This window comes from Strix uralensis, chromosome 4 (assembly GCF_047716275.1).
Source record: "Strix uralensis isolate ZFMK-TIS-50842 chromosome 4, bStrUra1, whole genome shotgun sequence".
NCBI classification, from domain to species: domain Eukaryota; kingdom Metazoa; phylum Chordata; class Aves; order Strigiformes; family Strigidae; genus Strix; species Strix uralensis.
In genome coordinates this window covers 69,761,054-69,788,141 of record NC_133975.1, presented here as the reverse complement: position 1 = coordinate 69,788,141, position 27,088 = coordinate 69,761,054, and the positions used below count along the sequence as shown (strand labels likewise).

General features: G+C 40.3%; 1 protein-coding gene across 3 annotated transcripts in view; it reads right to left on the bottom strand.

Moving 5' to 3' along the window:
• LOC141942939 (bifunctional heparan sulfate N-deacetylase/N-sulfotransferase 3) overlaps positions 1–23,434 on the bottom strand; it is an 86,436-nt gene extending 63,002 nt beyond the window's left edge. For all 3 annotated transcript variants that reach the window (XR_012628778.1, XM_074867209.1, XM_074867208.1), the window contains exons 1-2: positions 23,319–23,434; positions 14,338–15,466 (exon numbers count right to left, since the gene is read on the bottom strand). Coding sequence is in view for 2 of the 3 variants with exons in the window: in XM_074867209.1 (XP_074723310.1) it covers positions 14,338–15,318 (981 nt within the window). In the remaining variant the exon portion in view is untranslated. The remainder of the gene's footprint in view (positions 1–14,337; positions 15,467–23,318) is intronic.
• Between the last annotated feature and the right edge of the window lie 3,654 nt (positions 23,435–27,088).

Below are 27,088 nucleotides of genomic sequence, written 5' to 3'. Positions count from 1 at the left end.
TACCTGGTGCCAATACTATTTAATAAAGTAATTAGCACACTGTTTTCAGGATTCTATATGAAATTTTGCAATATTAGCTCTTAATTAAACTGTACTTTGAGGAAAGAGGTTACTATTACTAAACAGCTAAATGGTTTCATTATTCTGCAGTTAACAGAAATAAAATCCTGCATTTCTTTTAATTAAAGGTCAAAAAACCCCCAGGCCAATTGAAATAGAACTAATAAACACCCTACTGCTGCATATGATATTTTTCCCTGGAATTTTGTCAGCCGGGATTCAATAGAAAACTTGTTGGTTCTTGCATTTTTGCCTAACACTTTATCTGCTTATGAAACACCACATATGAAGAGGTAAGTTCTCAGAGTACAACAGTACTCAAATTAAAAACAAAGTGACTCTCAAATGCATTTGAAATCTCTGCATATTTATCCAGTTAAGTTCTTGTGATTGTTGATGAGACAGTACAGTACGAAACTGAGGTTTCTTAGCCACATCGCAAGCATTCAGTAGCTGTACTGCAAAGTCACACACCCCCCACACAGCCGCCTCAGCTCCAAGCACGACAGACCATCTCTCAGGGTGACAGAGTAGTTCAGATCCTGTTCCAGTTCACTTCTGGGCCACTTTGCTGTGCCTGCTTAGTCTGGCTTGTCTCCATTGCATCCCATCAGCAGCAGATAAAGTGTAAGAGTTGTTCACTGATTCATGTAGACACTTGTCTAGCTACCGGTAAATGTTAGGTGTCAAAAACTCAGGTTCAAACAACAACCTCAGATGCAAAGCATTTATACCTCTGCACCCCCTCACCAGACAACCCATGCTTTTACGGCTCCAGATCTTGTTTGGTAGGATGCACAATATCTTGCCATAGAAGTTAAAACAATGGCATGGCTATTCAGTCTAATGGTGCATATATTTTATAGTCATCCAGCTCAGAAAGAACAGAGGTTATTATCCAAGCTCCTAGTACCACATTCATTATCAACAAGCACATTTGCTTCTTATTTAATGCTTCCTCACATGCCAGCTCCAGCTTTAGCTTTCACTACAGCCAACAGGAAAGGCAAACAGAGCTTGGCTGGAGGACAAGGGCTACTCTCCAAGCAAGACAGTCCTCCACTGCACGGGCTGGCCACGAGCTTCCGCTGCAGCAAAACCTGTGCTCCCTTATCCACCGCACGCTGCCTGGCTCAGCTGCTCAAGGCCCTTTTACCCTGCTGTTGGCAACATGTGGCTCTCTACAGCCACTGAATGCTGAAAATGTCTAGAAGGTTCAACACTGGAAGAATTTCTAGGCCTAATCTCTCAGCAGCAGAGACCACGGTGGCCTCACCTGAATGCACAGGAAGTTGCAGCTGAGTCACTACCTCTGCTCCACTCCAATGAGTTTGTCAGTTGCTACATTACTACGTCCAAAATACCAGTGTTCTGAGAGATGTATTTAGATTTCAGGTCTACCTTTACACCCATGATTTGCATACAAAACAGAAATTTATTCCATAAAACCTAGTTTCCTTAGATTTGTTTCACAAATTGCTATTCCCACAGCCTGACTGACTGCACCCCCTTTCGCACTGCTGACTAGGACCGACCATCCCCATTAGGTCTCCAAAGCACCTCCTTCCCTTCCCGCTCTGCCCCACACCCCCCATCTAGATTAAAAAGGGACAGAACATGCTATCGCTAGCTCCAACACACAGCACATGGCTTAGCCAGGGGCAAGGGCAAGTCAATTGAAAGATAAATGCAGAGCTCACTCTGAAAGCTCTGCTTCAGCACAGGCACTGCTTTGCATATGCACCTTACCCCACGCTGAACTCCAGGATGCCAGTAGAAACTGTCTTTGAGAGCTGCCCATATCTGTCACACTGGCCCAAAACTGGCCAGCAGGTTCAAACGTCATTAGACTGATCACAGAATGGTTTGTGTTAGAAAGGGACCTTAAAGATCATCTAGTTTCAACCCCCCTGCCACAGTCAGGTACACCTTCCCCTAGACCAGGTTGCTCAAAGCCCCGTCCAACCTGGCCTGGAACACTGCCAGGAAGGGGGCAGCCACAGCTTCTCTGGGCAACCTGTGCCAGTGTCTCACCACTCTCATTGTAAAAAATTCCTTCCTTATGTCCAATCTAAATCTACCCTCTTTCAGTTTAATTACTGGACTGACAAGGCAAATGGGGACATTAAAAATACCTAATTTTTTTAGAAAATGAAAGTAAAAACGGGGTGTCAGTGTTGTATACGTCAAACTCCAACAGTCTGTGAATATGGTCTTCCTTATTTTTTTCTTCAGTGTCAGTATTTTCGGGACCTCAATGCCTGAGCCTGGACAAACTAAGACCCACCTGTCCCTGTAAGCCCTGAAGCCTGCTCAGCAGAATTTTAAATCAACAAGATTTCAAAGTTTTGTCTACATCACTACACAGATGATCACAGCTCAGTAGGGAGTGGTATTTAACTCTTTTTCCAGCGTACACAAAATTCAAAGCATTTAACTTTTTACAATATTTTTCTAGCATTTACAGAGTGATCACCGAGTAACAGTGGCTACAGTTATAATATAAATCTGTTGTGTGATCACAGGAAAACTCGAGTCCACAGACCAGATATAGGAAGCTGCTATTCAGGTAGCTGGAAAGAAATATTGGACACTACAAACTATGTCTAAAATGTTGGTACCAAAAGGAAACACTTTTGGGTTTGTTTGCTTCTTAATTTATACTTTTTCCCCCCGTTTAAAACTAAAGCTTCTAGACAAGCACAATTATTTGCATTAACGTTTAGTTTTACATATTAGAGAACAAGTGAAGTGCAAATAAATGAAGACTCAAACCCTCTAATTTATATAAAAACCACAATAAAGTCGGTTGCTCTCCCTGTTTAGTAAAGCACTACAAAGATACCACATCACTGGCATGTTAAATAAACTGACCACTCCATGGACTGCGCAACACACCAATGACACAATCCATTCACAAATGTTTCTTAGGTTTTTTGGGTTTTCCTAATACAGCCAAAAAGATTCATGTGCTTCTCTTAATACTGTATCCAATTAAAAATACCTACCTACCTTTGTCCCTATGTTTGGGGTGAGGTAAGGCATACCAATAGCTCTTTTTCCTCTATGTTCCACCTTTATTGACAGAAAAAAATTATTTGACCAAAAGGATTTTCACTTTCTGCCTGAAAAGCTCCATGTCAGAAACAGCTGGGAATTCAGTCTTCAGCTTGCTCACCAGCTAAGGGTCACAAATATTTATTTTTTTCCTTCTCTTTATGAGTAGTTCTAAAGTTGCTGAATGAAATTCCCCTGCTACATCAGCATCAGTATCAAAGAAATGACAGAAAAATAGAAAGCAAGACAAGCTTGCATAAAATAACAGATATAACTCTCTTCTTAAGCCATATTTTTTATGATTATAGGTAGTCAACACAGAAGAGACATAAGAACTTCAAGTTAATAAAAATTTGGACAGTCTCATTGACTCCTGCATAGTACCTAGTCTAAAGGATATAATTCAGCAGAAAAAAACCCCCAAACTTTAGTGAAACATGGGACATTAGTTAAGAGAAACACAGGGGGATAACTTTGTTAGAAGTGTTAATACATGCCTTTCCTGTTTTTGCACGAGTGTTTGCATTTCTAAAAGACAAGATTACAGAAACGAAATCTACATGGATAAACATCCCATCTGGCCAAATTCTACAATTGCAGACTCAAATCAACGCACAGGAATCCAAACTGAGCTCTGCATTTGATTATACTGTAAGAGACTGAGAATATATCTTAGTACAAATTCCCTGCCAATATTACATTTCTTCCAATAGCATATTTCATGCCCTTTTGCCAAATCTAATTTTTAAAGTCTTACATAATCCTTTTACTTACTTTTGGATATTAGCCTCTATTCTGCCACTTTTATTGGCTATTCAGCCTATACTTAAATATCTCTGTGCCTTACATTAAATATTTTTATTCATCCTCACTCTTTATACCCTGCAGCCTATTGCCTTCTGCTTTGGTCATCATTACTTACTGCATTTTTTAGCCTTTATTTTTTCATTTTTTGCTCAGACACTTATTCACTATTCTGGTGTCTCCAAGCACTCTCTAACTATTGCTGATTAAGTGGTGCAGAACTGAGCACAATATTCTAGAAACCTCCTCAGTCAGTAAGATGAAGTACTTTCCTGATGTAAAATGATATTTTTCATAGTCAGTTTAAATTTCAAACCAGCTTACATTACAAACTCAAGTATATTTTAGTATTCATCTTGTTTTTAGGATATTTTCAGGATTACCATTTTCATCATTTCTATTACCTTTAACAAAGGCAGTGAGAAAGGACAAGGGATAAGCAAAATGTTTTGCACCACAAAACCCGCACTTTCTATATAAACACAAAATTATTTTTCAACCTCCTTTCCAGTCCCACTAGAGTTCTAGCAAAGGCAACTCTGAGTTATCTTTAGTCCAGGTTCACTTTAAAATGGGAGCAGAAACACTTGGGTTATTCCCAGGAGTGCTAACACTGAACAGGCAAGTGAATGGAAGCTTGACTTAGAGCTGTGTGCCTTATTAGCTCCACAAAAATGCCACCAGTGTTCCCAGCCCTAACCTCTGTACAGTACGGCAGGGCCTCTGTCACATGAATTTACTGACTTGGGTTGGAATGAATCTGTGGAGCCTTGCTCTGCACAGTCACTGACTTTTTATTTGTCCTCTCTACTATCTGTACTTTCAAATGTACTATAGTAAAATTTTTGCAATAGAAAGTGGTATTTCATTTATTATTTATTCCAGATATGAAACTACATTTTAAGGAGCAATACTAACTCATATCCAGGACTGTAAAATATCGTAAGGAATCTCCTAAAGAGTAAATATTTTTAAAAATTGGTCATAAGGTTTTTATGCTGTCAAACAATTTTTAAATAGTGAGTAACACTTCTACCTTGTATTTCATACCTTGTAGAAGTGTTGAAGTTTGCACAGAAGGAGACTAGAATTGGAAACAGGGCATTGTTATTCCATGAGGGATTAGATAGACACTGCCAACCAACTAATTTTCTGTTACTTTGCTTTGTAAGTATAACCACTAAAAATCAGTAATGTAGTTGCATTGACTTATTCCAGACTGAACAGATAAGAAGAAAGACACTTCCCATGCAGCTGTATTGAAAAGAAACTAATGAAAAAGAGTCCCACTTTTATCTTCATTTTTCTCTTTTTGACAGATTGTGTCTGCCTTCTTGATGTCACTGAAGATCAGGAAGCAGGTAGACCCAATTTTGGTATCATGTTCTATAGTTAATTGCTTTGATTCCTAGATCTGTCTGCAGTGTGTTCTGAGTGGCTAACTTGTCATCTGAAAAAGTCCAGAATAAATCTTGTGGCAGTCACTAGTACAGTGATGAATCTGTACAGCTCTGTGGTAAGCTGTAGTTGCATTATTATTATTTGTATTACCAAAGTGCTTTTTGAACGAAAAGTACAGAACAAAAAGAGCCTCTGACCAAGAGAGCCTGCAATGTAAGGAAAGAGAGGGACTGACAGGATAGCTGAGGGGTGCACTGCCAGAAGGCTGGAAAGCAGTTTCAGCATGTAACTGTTCTTAATTATGCCTCCAGGCGTGCTGCAGACAGGGCTAGTACCCTGCCCCAGGTCTGGTGCATTAACTTGTAACATCTTCGCCCAGCAAGTGCCTTCTCTCAACTTCCTTCTTTTGCTTCAGTGAAATGCGAAAAAGCTTTTTCAGTAGAGACAAATTATCCAGTAGATTTGAACATTTTACAGTGCACACTAAGATTCCAATATGTCTTGACACGCATTTCACTTCATAGATTTTGGAATGGCAGGTTTTGCTTTCATGGCCAGATGGATCAACCCAAACAGAGCCAAGCTTAGGTTATGTTGATAATACTCAAAGTAAAGTGTGCAGAATCACATGCATTTTTATCTCATCCATGAATATATTCACATACAGTCTTAAAAGTATAACTTTCAAAGTAGATAAAAGGAGACAGAACTTACCAACTACACAGCTGTGAACCAAAAATTATCACCAAAGGGTGACACACTGGGTGGACAAGAGCATTTGTGTGGATTTCTTTGGAAGGGAAACCTTAAGCTCAAGTGTAAAGATATCTCTGCATAATAAAGTCAAGGGAAAAAGCAGAAACAGTGTTACAAAGTATTCAGTTAGCCCACTTCATCTCAGGTGAGTGCAATTGCTTAAGTTTGAAATAAAGTATCTCTTACATCACAAAACTCTGTTGAGAAGAGGAATGGGAATGCAATGGGCAGACACCATTGTTAAGAGAGTTCCATTAAGCCTAAGGATAGCAAAGTATTCACCACTAAAAGAAATGTGGGGAATTAAAAAAATGAAAAAAAACCCCTGTAATTTTCTGGAAAGATGTAGATGCCTGCATCCATAGTGCACATCTACTTATCTGGGAAATCAACAGTGGATTCATAGAAGCCATGATTCCCTTACTTTGGTTCTATCAGGAAGACAGACCAAGGACCAGGGAGTACGTAACCAATAGTCGGATCTGGTGCTGGGGTAGAAGAGCTTGAAGCAAATCATTCTCATTTCATTGCCCTTGAAGATCTCATGGGATTTACCACGCCAAGAAGAAGTTTCTGCAGCCTCTTTGACAATAAAAAAATCTGCAACTGTGATGGATTTCTCTTCTCTTAGTTCCCTGTGACTGAATTCATAACAGGAGGAGATGGCACAATCCTTGAAAAATCACTGTTTCAGGATTTAGGTTTGCATGAAAGTGTATAGTGTCACAGCTTTTAAATTAAAAGAGAAAAACAAATCCAAACCCAAACCAGATTTGGTTACTCCAGCATTGCAAAACTAAGCAGAAAAAAAAAAACCCTGCTATAAACAACTTTATGATTAGTGATCTGCCTTGTCCTTCTGAGATATCTTTTGTCTTAATGCTCCAGAGGACTCAGCACTCAGCAGTTCAGTTCCTTAGCAGTTGATAAATACAAATGAGGGAGCGTGAGGCAGTACCGCTCTCCTGACCCAACCCTCCCAGGCGAGACACTTCTGCAGCACAGGCTATGCACACTTGTGAATGTGCAGAACTGCCACAGGATTCCTTTGGAATAGAAAATACTTGGCAATTTTTAGGCCCAGGTGCAAAAACAGGTAGGAAAACAGATACATAGCATATTCTCCCCCTTAACAATAAAACTTCCCACTGCTTTGCTAAAGGCCTCAAAGGCCTCAGCACATCAGTACTGAGTTGTAAAATTCTATGTCTAGGACCTGATGACTCTCCTAGGTTCAATGAAGCTAAGGACTACCACATCCAACTGCTTTATTTTTCCAGGAATTGATTTTTCAGAAAAACAACTCCAAAATACCATCAACAAAACAAACAAGACAAACCATGAATTTCAGCAAACTCAGAACTAACAGGAACGAAGACTGAAATTTGGTTTCCTCGTAACAGACACAGCACTGGAACTGTAAGGCTCCTCACACTTAAAACTGCTAACAGGAATCGACTCTGTGTTAGAAAGAGCATCCACCAATCAATCAGTGATCACTTTCACATTTTCAGTGTAGAGTAAGATGGCTTAGATACACAGCATCCTCTTCACAGCTGCTGTGCCTGAGAAGTATTTGTATAGATGAACAAAGTGGATAGTTGAGCCAACTAGTAACAATGGGTAAAGGCATTTACCATTCTGGCACAAGTGCAGCTTCTTGTGTACCTACAGAGGAGTATGGCAGTGCTACTATTTGACATAAATGTTCTCTTTACAGACTGTCTGTGTGGGGCCATGCTCATCCCACAGCCCCAGAGAGCAGGCAGCATTGTTTGTGCAAACTTTTCTGGACCTCAGTCCTTCCCACATGTATGTGTATCAACGTAAAGCGCAGACCAGGGGCATTCAAACACACAAAACAGGTAGCCTCCTCTCCGTTTGCCTGGCAGTCCACAGAGATACGATGTAGAACATGGCTATTATTAGACACATGGTTACCATGCAAGGTTTTTGTCTTCATACACCATGGATAAACTGCAAAATTAATCTTGGCGCCAAGCTTATTCCATGGGGTTTCATTGTCTCTAGCTCTACACAGGTGGAGAACAGGAGGAGGAAGCACATGTGGAATTCCCAGCACTGCCCTGGAAGTCCCAGAAGTGCCGTATCCAAAGCAGAGCCAGCTCTCCTGCGTCCCCATCAGCCCTTTGCAGCCATCCTCCTCTGGTCAAGGACTTTTATCCAGCTTTCTGTTTCATACACCAGTACACATCTTTTAAGAACACAAGCTGGGCTGTATTGAGCAGCAGTTGTTAAAATTCACAGAAGTTGGTACATAAACCACATTGCTTTTAGAAGTTAAATGTTAAAATGACTGACTGGTAAAGTGTTCTATATGCTGGTAGCAGCCCATAAAATATATAAACCAATTTTTATAACTTGCTTTAAAGTTATACTTTAGTTCTAAGATCTAATGCTAATTCTCTACTGCCTCACAGCACATAATATTCCACACTACTATATCTGAAACAATATGCTCAAGAACTTAAATTGGCCTTCCTAGGGTATCAGACAGCTACAGAAACACCACAGTCAATAACATTCCTTTTCTTTGACTCTTTTTAAGGACAGAATGTACTTTTTACTTATTATTTCATCCAAGCCAATATAAAATATTTTAGGAGCTTCAGATCAAATTAAGAAAGAATATATGTACACAGTAAGCACACTGAACAACAGCATAAAGGTACTATGGCTAATGGATTGGGAATGTAAAACGATTTAGCAGAACAAAAGTTCTTAATAGTTAATACCTTATGTCATTTAAAGAGGTGATTAAAAAGATTTTTTGAATCTCCCCAAAGGAAAGATTTACGGCTCATTGCAACCAAATAGATGTGAGCATCCCTGGTGGTTCTGCAACTGACACATTTGATGACACATCTATCATTTCTTTACTGATAACCTTCTACGTGATCCTATTGATAAAGAAGCAATTAACTTACAGGATTAGACTTCCTCCTTGACAGGAACCATCCTGCGTATTGACAGTTCAGGCTTTCCGCACCTTTTAGCCATTCGGTCTTAACACAAAATATATCTAAGTCTCTCTTCTGAGGCAAATATTTAGGTCATTCCTATGCAAGAGTAACTGAAAAGATACATCACTGTATTTTTTAAGTTTATATCCAAGTGGTATGCTCTACCATGGGAACTTCTGATTTCTTTCCACATATGCTACTCAGGGTAAAAAGACACTTAATGGGTTTTAAACAACTGTAGTAATTTAAGCTGTGCTGACTAATGTGGATGAATTTGTAATATGCTGAATAAACAATTAGCTCTTAGGGAAGAAATCTGTTATTAAACAAAATTATATTATATTAAACGAAAGATTAGGCCACCAATGTGCTAAGGAAATAGCAAAAAAGTGACAGCACTTGCTTTGAAACATGCAAGAAGATTGATCTGACCAAGTGTAAATGTTTATGTTTGGTCTTAGCCACTCTAGAAGAATTTTATGAACAACAGAAACACACACATATTTTTAAGGTGCAATTCACTTAACTAGTGCCTGCCTAAAGATGAGCTATTTTTCTACACTGTCTACTACAGTGAGTTACAGGACTAGCTCTGCTATTGATGTCTACATTGTAAACCTCAAAATCTGGGCAAGATGACAGACTGCGCAAGTGATGGAAACTGAAATGCTACAAATGTATTCTTTCTGGATAAATCCTCTCCATTATCAGAACACTGTTTGGCACAAACAATACACAAAGAGGATAGGTCTTGTCCAATTCTTCAATGACTAATGCTCGAAGACTGCAGATTCAAGCTTGTACTGCCCATTTCAATGTACATATCCTAACAGATGCATTGCCTAAGTGCTCACAAAATATGAGAAAAAAAGATATATCACCCCTCTCCCAATAACGGATGTGGTTAATACGAAGCTTTTTTCTTGGCAATTATAAAAGAATAATTACAAGTGTAGAAAAAGATTAGGCTTACATGAAGAAAATGAAGACATGCCCATCCTGACTTTAATTCAAAATGCCTCTTTTGAAAAGCACACAAAGGACAAGACAGTCAAGAGGAGATCACAAGCTAATTATTTGGAAAAAAAATCATTTCACAGTGTTCTAATTTTTCATTTTGAAAATGTGATCAACTCTCAAGGAAATACAGAAAGTGCCTATATTGGGGAAATTAAGGAAAAGGTAGACCAACCCACTGCCTAGACCAGCAGCACTGCATAGACTATCAATAGGGAAAAAAATGATATTTAATTTCCTCCCTATTATCAGCTGCTTTTCCCTTGGAAAAATCTCAATGTTTCACAGTCATAAAAATTTCACAAAGAGTAACTGTAACAAAAAGAGATATTAAATTAGTAGACCGTCAGCCAGGACAATCATGGTCTATTAAGATAAACTTACTCTGTGGATATCTAGATAGATTTTCTCTGTATGTCCATTTAAATGAATTATTTGCACTGCATGGGCTTTTAGTCTTCTAAAAGACACAAGGAAAATAAAATATAACATTGTCATAGGATAATGGTCCCTCCTGCCTGACAGACAATAGGATAGAAAAAAGTCACTGAAAAATGAATGTTGAGATGACATTACCAAGCTTATTTTCAAAGTGGGAGGCAATTAGACTATGAAAATGTTCTCTTCCATTATTTCTATTATACCAGAGGAAGATAAAGTAAATAAATAGGAAGATGGATGGTTATTGTTGATGCACAGTGACAGCTACTCAGTATGTTACATTGAAGAACTATGTTCTATCAGTCCAGATTTTATACAGTGACAGGCAAAGCTGTAACAATCAGGTAGTCTAAAAATCTGAAGTACAGTTTCAAGTTCTTTGGGTCTTTTTTTTTTTTTAATTGATGAAGTTGTGGTGAAACTATAATAAACTTCATCTGTTGTTTAATAAAACAAACCATTTATTAGTTTTACCGGTTCATAAACTATGTCAAAAGATTTTCAGAAGGGCTCTTTACACTTGTGTCCCTGACACTGTAGATACCAAAGCTGAAGTGCCACCACTCTGCCTCATCTCTAGAGGCAGAGAAGACACTCATTTTAGAGGGTTTGTTTTTTGACTTGACCTCTTTCAAGGTCAATATATAATACTGATAAAAAATTACCACTTAACCTTATGATAGTAATTTTCGTAAGTGCTCAACTTCAATTCACAAACTTCAAAGAAGAGGGCAGTTTAACCTAATGTCCAAATATTAACTACTCTGGCCACTTCGCAAAAAATCATTTAGATACATGAAGAAATTCACTTGATCTTACATGCAGTTAGGATCTCTCTTCTTGAAGACAGTCAAAAGGCACCTGGACATGGCCCTGCTTGAGCAGGGGATTGGACCAGATGACCTTCAGAGGCGCCTTCCAACCTCAGGCATTCTGCGATTCTGTGAATTGCAATCTAAAAACTACCCTGTACTCCTCCAATTCTACAGGATATCTTTTGTTATGATGACCCTCTATTTTAACTCTTATAAAGAAAGGACAATACAGACAGAGCTTTCAACTTGCTCACCTAACTCATACCTGAACTTTAGGGGCTTAATGAATCAGTCCTCCTAAAGCGAATCTAGGTTCTCTATGCACTCAGAGAGAAGCCTCCATCTCAGAAGACCCAAGACAAATGCTGCTTCTTGAGTTAGGTAGTGAATCATCAGTGACTATTTTTGCTATCACTTCTGCATTAACCCTCCAGTTTTTGAACTCTGTCCTATCCAGAGGATTGGGCAGAACCAGTCCTAGAGGTTCTCTGGATGTTGGGAGCTTTCTAAAGTGTTTTAGGTTACTTTGCATTAATAGAGCAATTACTCTCAGCAAGCTCACAGTCCTACCAGATGTGAGCATAGCCAGGAAATATTAAAATAGGAGACATGTCAAACAAAATTAAACCACAAAAAAGCGTTATACCCAATTCTATATTGCTAGTATTTAAAATGTAAACTTAGTAGAAATGAGTTAATCTTCAGTACTGAAATTATACAAAGTCTACATTTAGCAACCTATTTTCACACTTTCAACACACAATTCTGTCACAGTCAATGCAGCAGAACTCAGTAAAACACTCCTGTTTAATAGGATGTCATTTATCCGCAAATATACTTTACAATAACGGATTTTCAACTGCAAATTGATTTTATTTCATTCCTTCCACATGTCATTGTGCCACAGAGGATAACTCTTTTGATATTAATAGTAATGAAGACGCATTGCATCTGACAGCCCTAACAACATGTTTAATAGAACATTTTAACTTTAAGTAGATGAAGAATCAGAAGGGAACACTTTTTCAGATTCCACTGTTTTAGAACACAGTTCTGTATAAATTAAATTATCCTACTTAAAAGTTACTTCCACTTTGATATTATTTTTATTTGACAGTTTTATTTTGGGAAGGTAACATTCTGACATACTGCAAATTATTCTCCCAAAACAATACAGTTTATCCTTTTGTATCCGTTTTAATTAAATTTGTCTCAATAGCCTCCTGTTTCTGGTAAGTAATTCTGACAATTATTTGTCCTAATTTATTCTAAAATGACACAATCCTGAAGTGTCAATCACAAAGAGAAACAATACAAAACATACTGTTTCAAACTGCTACTACAGAACACATTGAGAGATTTATTCAGGCTTTATTTTAAACATGTTGTTACCAGAAACTGCTGCTTCTGCAAAACAACAGGAGTTTTGACAGTGATGCGGGTCAGACCTTCTTTCTTTCCTGCAGTTGTAAGATTCTCAAAACATGCTCACCCACCTAATTCAAATGCTGCCATCATGTTCTACACAGACTCCATTTATTGAGCTTCACCTTTATTCCAGCTCTCTCCCATGCAATTTGTCTGCATCCGGAAAACACCTACTTAGCTAGGAGGTATTTATAATTGCATGTGCAGAGAATGTTTTGGAAAATAGTGTATCCTGCAATTCTAAAGCAAATTAAATTGTAACTACAAGTTCAAACCTTTCTTTTAAGAAAACAATATATGCAGGGTTAGTGCAGCTTGACAAATTTAACACTGAAAAAACAAAAACCTAGTTAAAAATGAAACAAAAATGACCACCAACTGCATGCAGTGCTGTCACTGCCTTTCCTTTTCCCAGTTCCTCTTTCCATTACAAAATTCTAACAAAACATTCCCCCTTATGTCGAGCACAAACAGGGCAACAATCAGCATTTTACAGATTTTTAGCTTCTAGACCAAGTACAGTTGTGCAAGGTGGCCTCTAACTACCTGCTTTGTAACACCACTCTTCACAAAAAGAAAGCAAGGTATACAGCAAGAAATAATGTTAAGATGTTCCTCCTACTGACCCATAACTACCACCTCACTTGAACAGCACAATAGAGTAAAAAATGACCTTCAGGAATGTACAACTTAAAATGTTAAAATGGAAATTGTCAAGTCACTTAGCGACAGAATAAGCTTTTAAGACCAATATTAACACAAACCTTGCTTGCAAGCAAGAGCCATAAAACAGAGATAAGAAAGGTGAAATGCTGCAACCAACTTGTGACATCTGAAACCTATTTGGAACAGCTAAGAATCCAGTCTATTCTTCAAAATTTATGTTGACATTTACTTTTGCTCACCACATTTACCTCCTGCTTGTAAGACTAGCAACATGCATTTCACATATGAATAGCTCTTGGGTCCAGCCCTTAAGTCCTGTGCTGTTTTCAGATGACACTGAAGTATGTGCTGAGATAGAAGCTGTCATCAGACTAGAGTTAAACACTCTGCAATTATGCTTAGAATTCTGCATGCTGGGTAGGTTGTGGTGTGTTTGAAAACACTAACACTCTTACCCCCTTTTCCTTATCAGTTACTTAGCAACTAGCTGTCTTTAATTTCCTTTTGGAAGACTATTTTCCATATATAGTAAGGGGAACGGAATTCAGTGGTGCCCACCAACCTGTTTATAGAATTTAGCTCAGCAGGGACTTGCATGTCACTTGAGAGAAAACAAGTGATAGTAACCAGTGAGTCATCTTATCTCACACTTTTCTAGTACAGGTACAAGCAATACTGCACAGACTCTCCTCCAGCCTGAAGGTTGAAGGAACTGCTACACCTGTAATCAGTGACTACTCCAAGCCAGACAGACTGGCTTCTCTCTCAGGGCCCGAACAGTTTGCGTTGGTACTTACTGATCTGCATCTTCTGTGAGTTCCAACTATTAATAACTATTCACTTTAAGATTAAAAAAAAAAAAAAAAGCACTTTGCTGTAATGACCATTAGTTTGTGCACATACTTTACCTGTACATCGTTGGTGTTCATTCTTGTTCCCTCCTTCCCAACGAAGATGTCATCTATGTCAACCAGAATGTACCTATCCAAGGACAGTCTGAGCTTCTTTCCAGACAGGAAAGAGATGGCATCTATGAAAATCAGCTTGTGCAGCCAAAAATTCAAGTTATTGCCGAAAAGGACTCGTTGAATCCCATCGTGGAGCCCCAGGTCATGAATTACCGTGGCATAGAGAGCACTTATAGCAGCAGGTGGTGAAAGGTTTTCTGGTGTCTTTACTTTTGCAAATATCACTGGTTGATAAGCTGTATGATTAATCTGGAAAACCGCCCAGTCATTTCCAAGCAAGGGACCTTTCTCAAGTTTAGAAGATTTAGTCACATGGAGCAGTGGGGAATGAGGGTTAATGCAACAGTCCTTAACACCCAGATTGCTGTGGACATGGAAAGGAAAGCCCTTCAACTGAAAGCTTTGCAAGCTGTTCTCATTGCCTTTGTGAAATCCAATAACACCTACACCGTATTCTATACAGTACTTATCTAGAAGGCCTCTGTTCCAAGAGTCCATATTCACATACTTTAGAATATTTTCATATACTATGAGAGCATATTTGCCTTTATTTTTGTCTATAAGTACTGGGAGGTCACCTTTCCCAGGTGCAATTTCAATGTGAAACTGAAATCTGCTAGACTCTAAAATGGTTATTATATCTTGGCCTAATGTTGAGTACTGACTTTCCACAAACACCAGCACTACAAGATCTGTCCTCAGGGGATCAATAGGCTTCATGGTCTTCATCTCCATCAGCTTGTACGGCAACAGTTGAGGATCACCACATTCCACTTCTGAAGAGATTTCAGAAAGTTCATTTTCCTGTTTGTAGCCATTATACAAGTAGTACGCAGAAATAACTATGCTCACCATACAAAAAGTGGCCAGCAAAATAACTGTTCTTTGAAAATGTCTGTGAAGTTTCATGATAAAACTCATGTTGTTTACTTGCCTTAGATTGTTCTCGACAGCAGCATTAAAAACAAACACAGATTCTCAACAACTTGTTCCAGTCCTCTGAAATATTTATGTCACCATTGCAGCACACACACATCTATCTTCCACAAGGTTTTACAGAAGATACAGTCTAGAAGAAAAGAAAATCAGAGATTTAATTGAGGCATCGCACTTGTGAAATATCATCACACTTAAACTAACGGTCAGCAAAGAAATTACTGCCAAACGGAGGTTTGGAAATGAACAGCTCAAAACTGACAGTTTCTTTTTTAAATTTTGCATTAGTAGTGTTATTTTCTCCTGCTCCCACAAGTTTCCATGATCATTTGAATGTCTCTAAATCTCACAGGCTCCTTACCCCAGAGGATCAAGTACAAGAGGGCACACACTGAAAAGGAAGATATGGTGGCAAAGAACTTACTGTTTTTCTGAAATTTTTAACCCAAAGATAAAAGATAACTCCAAGTAGACAATTACTGACAACCTAAACATTGAAGAAGATTTATAACCTTCCGCCTTCCACCCCAAGAAGCTGGAGGAACATCAGTCTACATGATTAAACAAATTCTGTCTTGTATTAAGTTTTGAAGAGCCAAAAAGTTCTTAACATGCACGTTTTAACTGTTGTATACCTACATACTGATATACTCTATATTACATGTATTATAGAAGTATTTTTAAAAACAAACCACACTTTTCCCTGCAACATTAGAACTAAACAAATAGCATTTTATTGGACTGTGTACTGTTTTGCAAACTGTTGGAAGCACTTTGTATTTTTTTGTATTAAAAAAAGCATAAAATAATCCAGCTCTTAAATTGGTGAAAAGAGAGTAATAAATCAAAAGCTAACTTAAGAGGCAGATCACCTAAGGATATACTTATGCTTTAACTTGTACCTAAGGAAAGCAGTCATTTTTCAAGCCAACGGTACAATTGCCGACAAAAGTTTCTAGTAAAACAACTGAACGATGTGACAAGCATAAAATAATTAAGTACCATAAATTATAAAGTAAGGTTAACAGCAGATTTAGAAAAATACCAAGGGTATGAAGATCTAGAACATGCTATTGTAACTTCACAATGCAGTACACATCCACCCCCATTTTAAATGGGACTAGGATAAACTACGTGTGCAACGTTAACATGGTCATTTGCCAACTGAGTGCTTAATCCTTCCATGCTCAGTTTTTTAAAAAGATAAAGTAGGGCTTAAAAAGAAGCTCCAGAAGTGTAACAAATATCAAATATGAGCTTTTCTGTACGGATTGACAGGAACAACTAAGTTTTCTTGAGAGATCATGATAACAAATGTTATCTACTCAAACTTTATCTCATGTTTTGTATTTTCTAAGGTTTACTGGGTTTTTGTTAGAAATTTTGATCCCTAGAAAGGCTGACAACCTTCAGTACAGAATCAGGGAGCCGATGATAACAGAAGAAATACAGTCAGCTTCTGGTCCAAAAGAAATAGAAGTATATAAAAGATTAATTACATATTAATAAAAAAAAAGGAGTTGTAAAAACCAAACAAACAACAGACAAAACCAAACAACATGTCATGTACTTGTCTTGTACATTTAACAAGAGCTTCTCATCGTACATTGTAAAGAAGGCAGCCTTTCACTCCAGGTTTTCAAAAAAAGTTAAAAAATATGATGTACTTAACAACACTTATGTAATTCCCACAACTTTAATTAAATTCCAAAGATTGATCCTCCCAGTACCAGGCACATGACCAGCACAAAGTAAAAAATGAGTAGGAAAATGAGATAAGGGGAAACAGAGAAACTACATGGCATCCTATTTATCAAAACAGTAAAATTAAGCACCAAGAGTAAGTGTACGTAAGCTGTCTCATTCATAATTAAGATTTCCTTTAAACCTGCATCTCACCAGATAAGCCCTCTTTCTGGATATAGTCTACTCTCTTCACCTCTACTCACAGATACCAGTATATTAACCCTTTCTGTTCTCGATGGACTTACACCCAGCCTTGAACCTTACCTGGAGCTGCACAGAGACTTGCACATAGCTTTTTAGATGGGAAACTTGCCTTTCACACAGGCGTATAGGCTCATTAATTGGTGTTAGACAAAAATAACATAATCCCAGTTTCTCAGTTTCTAGAGGCATGTATCTGAAAAGAAGTTAAAGAACGCATAAAGACGGAACAACAATCTGAAAGTTCCTTTAGAAGAACTCAAAGAACATTTTTAAGTATTGAGATGTCTGATTCTTGTCACACTAGCTTCAAGAATATCAGTTTAGATAGCAGAAAATAGATATTTAATACGGTAAGAAGTCAGGTGACAAAGAATGAACTCCATCCTGAATGAGTAAAACCAGAGAGATGTTTCCAGACAGATGATTTTTCGTTACACACAAAAGATTCTCTTCATTTTCCATTTCCAATTCAGCTGCCTGAATGCCAAGAAACTCTTAAGTTTAGTGGCTAAAATTAATACTTACTGAATTCTGTAGAAAAGCTGTACATACGCCTACTTATCTTCAGTAACCACAGACCTGGCTGCCTTACCTCACATAGAGCTCAGGCCTGGTTTACACAAGAGATGCGAGCCTGAAAAGCGGAACTCTTGCTGACGAAAGTACAATGAATCACTTCTTTGAATGACACCAAGTCAGCCACCGCACAACCAACAAGCACAATGCCTGTCTGCTTCTTTTAGCCCTAAGGTCCTCTAACATGGCCCCAAAATGCCCCTATTCTTATGACAGAAACCTCCAAAGTCCTATTGAGAGGATGTTCCCAGCAGCATGATTTAGAAGTTTCTTTCTTTACCAGCCTATGCTTCTGACAGTCACCTGAACCCGAGAATCCTGCCTGGAACAGGAAAAATTTACAGCAACCTAAACTCATGGCAAGAAAGAGCTGATTAGACAGAGTTGTTTGAGTGAGGTATTTCAGAAGGGTTGCAGCCCAAGGGTTACTAAAGTAAGCAGCAGGAGCACTTGAAACATTTGCAGCAAGGACACAATTCCTACTGTTGTTCCATGGAGCAGAAAATCTGGAGCCAGCCCAGAAACCTGTATTTTTTTTCAAGAAAACCTCTGGCATTTTATCTTAGCTCCTAACTGCAGGTACCTCCTGGGGCTACAGAGTGCAGCTGTAAGGAGGAGTGGATGGAAATGCCAAGACAGATGCGAGGTTTGACTGAGGAATGAGGAGTTCTCCGAGACCCAGCAGGACACAGCCAGACTTGACATCTCACCACTGAAGACAGGAAGGAAGGGAAATGGAACAGAATGAGGCACAAGTTTTAAATGCATGCTCTCTTGAATAAGCTTGATGCTTATGTAATTTTCACTTACTTAAGCGCTGTTTTGTGTGGCAAGATTTCAAAAGGACACAGAAAGAAAAAAATAAAAAACACTACGAGAACATGCATTTAATAATATCAAAATAGTTTCAAAGCCTTGACAAGGTACAGTTGCTTTCCTAGAGGACCGCAGCATTTTACTCTGAGCAACAGTATTTGATAGATATTCCACTGGTATCTTACAACACCATGCACCAAATTTGACAGTGGTATAGAGATCTTCAGGGTGCATCACCCACAACACACCGTGGGACTTATCAAGACCACTACAGTGACCTTTATCACAACTTTAGACATGGCTTCAGGGAAAATGGTCCTTGTCTGCTATCACTTCCAACAGTAAAACCAGACAAATGGCGTAATTCAGAACGTATCAACAGTGGGTAAGTCGTTAGAAGCAGCATTTCAGAAGAGGACAGTATTTATGGAGTCTCACTTTCATGACAAAAGAATACAATATTTTACAAAAGAATGAAGAAGTCATAATAGCTTGAACTACAATACAAAAAAAAAAAATCCAGATATAAGAAAAAAAAAATAATCAAAGAGTCTCGAAACTCTTCACAAGAGTTCAAGCTTGTTAGTATTGTTTCAGTGAAAAACCATGAAAAAGACCCGTAGCTAAGATAAGCAGTCTTAGCTCATTGATTTCAACAGAGTCATGTGGAGTTCAATGCAAGGAGGATATGGTCCCACCTACATCTCAAAGCACTTCAAAATGGGTGTCTGACATTATATGAATCCACTGTTCCACAAAGGTGATGTTGAAATAAGCTTTACCTATAAAATAATTTGTATGGTATTTTTCCACCATCTGAAGCAATAAAAGCTGCCTCAGTGTTCCTTATGTAGAGTCTTATTATTTTAGAAGAATCTGCATTTGATCTCCTACAGAATTTTGCATTTTCATGCCACCATCTGAAAATTCAGACCAGAACCTTTTAACTGTGTTGTTCCAAGTACGAGGTATCAAAATGCCTCCTTAATGTAAAAATTAGCATCTTTGAATATTTAGAATTTTGGTTTTAACTTGTGGACTCACTGTGGAGGAAAAGATCTTGCTAAGAGAAGGCAGAGTCATGGAAATAAGTTTTACGTTTTATTCTGAATACAGCAAGGCTCAGTATCATTTTCATCTACTGTAGAAGTGATTTCTGCTGCCCAGAACTAGTTCACATGAAAATCTTGTGGGTACAGGAAATAAGTACCACCTTATTAACTGGAAGATTTACAATTCTAAGCAATACTTGCGGGCAGTCACCATCACAGGTAACTTCAGACAGCTAGCATGAAACAGATGCATTAGAATAGAGATCTTCAACAACAAACTGAGTTTGTTTGGGGTTTTTTAAAATTTGTTCTGTTCGGTTCTTTTTAAATTCACTAACAAGATAGTACTGATGAGAGAACAAATACCATGATGAACTCAAAAGAGCTGAATTGCACCATAGGCGCCTGATGAGTTCCTACCATTTGCAGCTTTCTTTAGTTTGCTGTTTAATTGCTAAGTATAAGTGACCAAATTCTTGGCTTCTATAAATCATTTCAGCACAATAACCCTAATAGAAATACTTACATGAGACAACACTGGCTTAGCCTATTAATGAGATGCAGTAAGTGAACATAAAGAACATGAAATCAAAAGTCTTGATTTTTGTGTTTTCTGGCAGTAAAATTTATATAATAAATACTACAGCAGCCTCCCCAGAAGTCTTTGCAGTCAGCCTGGAACCCAGTCCCTGGGCTCAGACTCATGGGTGGCTGCTGACAGTCTCTGCTCTGTGAGTGTCATGGCAACCCAGCAAACATTGTGCCCTCCTTGGTATATTTTTTTGCATTAAGACTTCATGGTGCGCACAGCTCCTTTCCATGGGCTTTGTAGGGACTGGCTTTTCCACACAGCAGAAACATACTATTTTCTGGACTCAGTAGTTGAAAAGAAATGTGGTTCTGACCATTCAATTTCATAACTGGTACTAATATTTTCTGGAACTAAAAAAAAAAATTAAAAATCCCTCAAAGATAACAATTTCAGGTTCACATCATAGAGTGATGAATAGATCCTCAAATAGGAAGCCAGGTACCCACACAGACACGTAAAACTGCATACAATTTAAAAAATCTATTAAAGTTGTATCATGAATATCAATATATGTATTATGAATATCAATATAAGTATCATGAATAATTCTTAAAACTATAAGAAACATTTTTCTTTAATTCAGTTGTGTTAAAACCTACCAAGATTAAAACAACGGGCTGAGCTAAAACATCCACAAGCAAATGAGAAATTGATCCCAAATCACATTTTTTGAAGTGCAGTAACAAAAATCTGGTTTAGTCTTGCCTCAGGCCTGTGCAAGGGCAACTGTTTACTGTGACCCTTGCTTAGAAACAATAAAGTTATGTCATACTTACATAGAGACAGAAAAAAATATTGTCAACGGGTAACAAAAATCCTTTTCATCAAGAACTGCCAAAAAAAGGAGCTGGTTCAGGACTGATTATTGATCAATATTATTCAGCTATATTACATTTGTCTGGTTACATATACCCGGACATATTTTTAAATATCTTTCTCCTCTTCTAATAAACCCCACCATTATATTCTGGTTCTGCTCTTTACCAAACTGGCCGCTACCACAGTGCTAGCGACATACTCCTGATACGTTAACTGAAGGATGAGTTTTAAATTAAGAATAGACAAAAAATAGACATATTGGTCAGCATGTTAACATGGGCATTTAAATCTCCACTGATTACAATGCTATTTAATTCCTTTGAACGTAAAAGCCTGCTTTGGCCGGCCACTATGAGATACGACCTTAAAATAAGTATTCTGAAGTCATTACATTAGTGTTACTAAAATGGAAATCTTTGGATATACGAATGACATGATAGAAAGCAGCAAAGTGCATCTGAAAACAACCAAACTTGGGATGGATAGTAGTGCTCAGATTTTTAAATCAATTATGACAATATGAAACTGGTCTCCAAATACTGAGTGCTCCTATTTACAATGTTATTTTACTGACTGAAGTATTCAAGCAGCAATAACTCAGACAAGCAAATCCAGGCTGAGAATGAGATCTTACGACTGCATATTAAGAAGACATTTTCAAGTTGAAAAGATGGTGATACGAGACATGAACTGTCAAGGGACGTCATCGAGACCCTTTAGTATCACATAACAAACCCTGAAATGTGTGATTATTGAAGGGCTTGCATTCTCTCACAGATGCCTAAAAAAAAAAAAAAAAGGGAATGGCTTAGGCAGAACAAGAATTCTGGTAGACAGCTATGCTTTTTCAAGTCCTTGGGGCAAGCAGTTTTCAGTTTCTATTGTACCTGTTATCCTTAGCTCCACGCTGTATTGCTTCATGCATTACTAGAGAGCCTTACAGGATAGGAATTCACGCCTCAGAATTTGTTATTAGAAGATATTTATAAAGACTAAATATATGGTATTTTTAAATACTCTAAAAGAAGGCTTGGAAGACTTTAACAGAGTACAGAAGTTGGGTTTGGTCTTCAAATTACTATTTACCTTCATACAATACTTTCTGCCGAAAGATCTTAAAACAAATCACGTTTCATACAATTTTTCTGAGACAAACCCTATTATTTTTCAGCACTTGCAGAAACATCATTATCTAAAGACTAAGTGACTTGCCTAAGGTCTTTAAGATAAACGTACAGCACATTTTTTGTCTGTGTCCGTAGTACCACTACTTCGCCCTCTCTTTTCTCACACAACTGCCAAGCACAAGCCGAGTGTAAAGAGTTAACAAGGAAGAGTTCATCACCATTCCTGCCGAGAGACCTGAGCCGTGCTGACAGTGAGTGAAACATCATTTCTTCCACTCTCCGTTTTATTAAAAAGAAAAAAACCCCACCATGCCAAAACCTGAAGCAATTAGCCAGCACATCAAGTAGTAAATTAAATAATATAAAAAAGTTTTCTGCTATTTCCCAAAAGTTGCATGTGACTGTTGCAACGAGTAGTAACACACGCCAATTTCTGCACGGGATTTTGAGGATCCGAGCCGCTATGATCACCTAAAGTTACTAATAATTACTGCACTACGATGACTAATTTTGTTCCCCAACACAGCAATCAACCGAGGTCCGCAGACACTAGATGGCAACAGTGTCGCACAGAAAAAGTCCGGGAGGAGAAAGGAAGAAAAAAAAAACCAACCGGCTGAAGGGCCGGTGCGGGTACCACATCAGGCAGGCAGATGCTAAGTGAGCTAGTAAAGAAGAAAACCAAAACAAACCCCAAAGAAACACCACAGAACAAACCCGAAAGCGCTCCCCCGCGCAGCGGGACGCGCCCGTGGTCTGGGGACCGGAGCCCCGGCGGCGCTGCCGCCCCCCGCGCCGGCACCGGGCAGCCGCCCCGGCCGGACGCGCTGCCGGGCCGGGCCGTGCCCACGGCGGCGCTGGAGCCTCCGGAGCGGCTCGGCCCCGGCCTCGCCGGCAGCGCCCAACTTCGCGGGGGGCAGGGGGGACACAGCAGGGCGGCTGGGGAGGGTGGGGAGGCCAGCGCGCCCCGCTCGCCCGCCCACCGAGTTGGGAGACTTAGCCCCGCCGGGCCCGGGGGCACCGCGCGGAGGAGCCGCCCGCCCCGCCCGTTACCTCCAGGCGCGCTCCGCCGACATGCCACCGCCCCGGGGCCCGGCTGAGAGAGGGAGGGAGGGAGGGAGAGCGCGCGCCCGCCCGCCCGCCGCAGCTCCCGCTCTCGTCCGCCGCCGGCGGGCGCAGGGAGCTGTGGAGGCTCCTCCGAGGAGCGGCGGCTGCACCCGGCGGGGCGCGGGGAGCGCGGCGCGGCACCGCCCCAGCCGGCCCGCCCGCCCGCGGGGAGGTGCGGCGGGGCTGCCCGCCCGGGGGTGCGAGCGCCGCTCGCCTCGCCTCGCCCTCCCGGAGGAGGGGCGCCGCGCTGCCGCCGCCGCTCCCGCACTCACCGGCGAGGGGCGGGCGGGGGCTCCGCCGCCCCGCCATTGGCCGGCAGCGGCGCTGCCGCCCGCGGCCCGCCGCCTCCTCGGCCTCCTCCTCCTCGGGAGGCTCGGCCGGGCCGGGGCGGCGGGGCGGGGCGGGGCCGCGGGGCCTTCCTGCCCTCAGCGACCCGCGGTGGCCGCACCCGCGGGGACACGGCACCAGGCAACTCGTGCGACCTCCAGCCAACCGCAAACTCCCTCTGTTGTGGGGGTTTTAACCCCTATTTTAAATAAAGTTTGTTTTTTTGTGGTTTTGGTTGTTTTTTTTTTCTTTCTTCTTCAAAAAAAAAAACAATTTAGCAAGCCCCTTGCCGAGGGGAAGTTTAACTCGGATGCGATTGTCAAACCCATCTCTGTTTGTGCAGGTTTAGGATCTGACCAATTCCTGAGTCGTTTTAAATGTAGCACACAATGGTCAATTCCTTAAGGTCAATTATATTTTCTTAAGACAATTTGGGGTTAAAATCTGGAGAGAATACCAAGCAATGTGTTTGCAGCCCCACTGCTCTGCTGTATTGAATTTTCTAACCCCATCTCAAACAGAGTTAGTTCTTCTGTATTTTTCACCAATACCCTGCATCCTTCACTCCAGAGACAGGGCTATTCCATTACTGCAGGTTAGGGAGTTACGATTCCCTGTCTGAACCGCATTAGCTGACTTCTACCCTTCACAAATGCGAAATAAAATTAATAAATTTTACAAGTGCCCTCTTGATCTAGCTAATTTACTTCACAATTGCATCGCGATTGTTAGCTCGCCTAATAGCCAATAGTTCCACATACCAGATGAACTCCATCACTGGCAATTGTCTGTCCAAACCTTTCTTTCTATGACTGACTCAAGACAAAAACTTAAAGGAAAAAAAACCAAAGTCATCTGAATGTTGCTTTTCCAAACATCAGCAGAATTTATAGCTCTTGGTTTAGGAATATTGTTAGTTACTGCTTTCCCCTCTTTTTTCTCCCTTTTACTTTCATGACACACTCTGAAGGAACAACCCAAATTTTAATGTCTTCTAATCTAAGCAGCAGTGCAAGGCCCCAGGCCCCATGAGCTAGACTTCCAGTAGGACAGAGGACTTGTTGACACAAGGGCTTACTCTGCATGAGATTATTAATCCATGGAATAGAAAATCCATCTGAAATCCTGTTGCCCTCTCAATATTCTACACAAAGGGACTCTCTCCCATCTTAAGCTTCTTGACTGTTGTGGATATCCTGATAAACTCTTGTTTTGGGGCCTCTCTATTATGAAGGATTTCTCCTACAACATGCTATGAGGTGTGGGGTGGAAGCCAGCCAAAAATGACTGAAATTCTTGGATGTGAGTTCAAACTCACAAATGTGCATGGTTTCCCTCCTACTATTCTTTCTGAGTAGCTGGCACTGTTTTCAAGTTATCACTGGCCAACATGGACAGAAGAGTGTTACCTACTGCTTGCCCTCATAAGCACTTGGATGCTCGCAGAGATGTGCTAGACATCTCACAGCTGAGGGCTTCAGCACTGCAAGTCAGCAGCTGTAGTACTGAGCAGTTCTGGCAGGAATATTAACAGCTTTGATCTTTCTTAGTGCTACTTTTCTTTTTTTTTTTTTTGCTCTTGAGCTGTCATTGCAGCGTGAACTGGGCATGATATCTTAGCCATTCTTTTAGCAATACATCTCAAGACACTGCTGAGTGTGCTTCTGGTCAAGATTTCTGCCTGGCCCCCAGCACCTCACCAAACAGAGTGATGTGGTGTTGCATTATCACAGAGTGCTACCACAGATGGCATAATTGTGGCTGTTCACAACATCTGAGCTCACATCTAATGTGCACCACTCCAGAACTCAATAGGTAAATGAATAGTTAATCCAGACAAGAAATTAGGTGGGAGGGAAACTGGTGGGCTACTGGACATGCAAAATGGAGGCATATTCAGACAACTGCTAGTCTGTAACATGAGCTAAGGCAACACCTTGTTATACAAGGCAGTGACTGAACCCTAGTTGCCAGACGTACATACTGACTTGTGTCCATATATTCAGTAAAGAACAGACATTGAAGCAAACTGTCCTCTGTTCTATGACTGGGAATGTTTGTCAAGGAAACTACCTACTTCATTTCAGACTGTGGCCCCAAACCATCTATATTCCAGGTGAAGTATTTAAGAATCTAGGATGTAGACCAACACTACAGATCACAGAATGGCTGAGGTTGGAAGTCACCTCTGTAGCTCATCTTTTTCCAACCCCTCTGCTCAAGAAGGGCCACGCACAGCAGGCTGCCCAGAACCATGTCCAAATGGCTCCTGAACAGGAGGATGGAGACTCCACAGCCTCTCTGGGCAACCTCTGCCAGGGCTCGGTCACCCTCACAGTAAAAAGATGTTTCCTGATGTTGAGAGGGAACCTCCCGTGTTTCAGTTTGTGCCCATTGTCTCTGGTCCTGGCACTGGGCACCAAGGAAAAGAGCCTGGCTCCATCCCCTCTGAACCCTCCCTGCAGGTATTTGTACACATTGATGAGACCTCCCTGAGCCTTCTCTTCCCCAGCCTGAACAGTCCCAGTTCTCTCAGTCTTTCCTCATAGGAGAGATGCTCCAGTCCCTTAATCATCTTAGTCGCCCTTCACTGGACTCTTGCCCCACAGCTCCACATCTCTCTTGCACTGGGGAGGCGAGAACTGGACCCTGCACTCCAGGTGTGGCCTCACCAGTGCTGAGTAGAGGGCAAAGATCACCCTCCTCAACCTGCTGGCAACATTCCTCCTAGTGCAGCCCAGGATGCTGTTAGCCCTCCCTGCAAGGACACGTTGTTGACTTGTCTTCAACTTGGTGTCCACCAGGACCCCCAGGTCCTTTTCTGCAGAGCTGCTCTCCAGCTGATTGGCCCTCAGCATGTCCTGGTGCCTGGGGTTGTTCCTCCCCAGGTGCAGGACTCCACATTTTCCCTTGTTGAACTGCATGAGCTTCCTGTTGGCCCATTTGTCCAACCTGTCAAGGTCCCTCTAGAGACATAACACATGCATTCAAATTTGAATTCCCTGATTTCCCATTAATGAGTGCCTTTAGTTTATATGAATGCAGGTCACTTCAGCATGAATTAACTAAACTTGGGAAAAATACAATGCTTTGTACACACAAGCCTTTACTCTCCTACCGAAGCATGTAACTTGGGCACTAAAATGCCATTCGGTATCTGGCACTGCATCCTTACTTTAAGTATCTGCCCTGTTTCTGATAAATTGGTTATTTTCAAGCTAATTACTTTGAAAATTGTACCTTAATGAATTCCTATCTATATAAATTACATTGTGTTCTGACAGCACTGCTGACTACTTATGCCCTTATACATACACATAGCTATGTGTGCACACTTACACAGCAGCTGGTAATTCTGATTACATTCTTTCTCTTGGAATATTACAGTG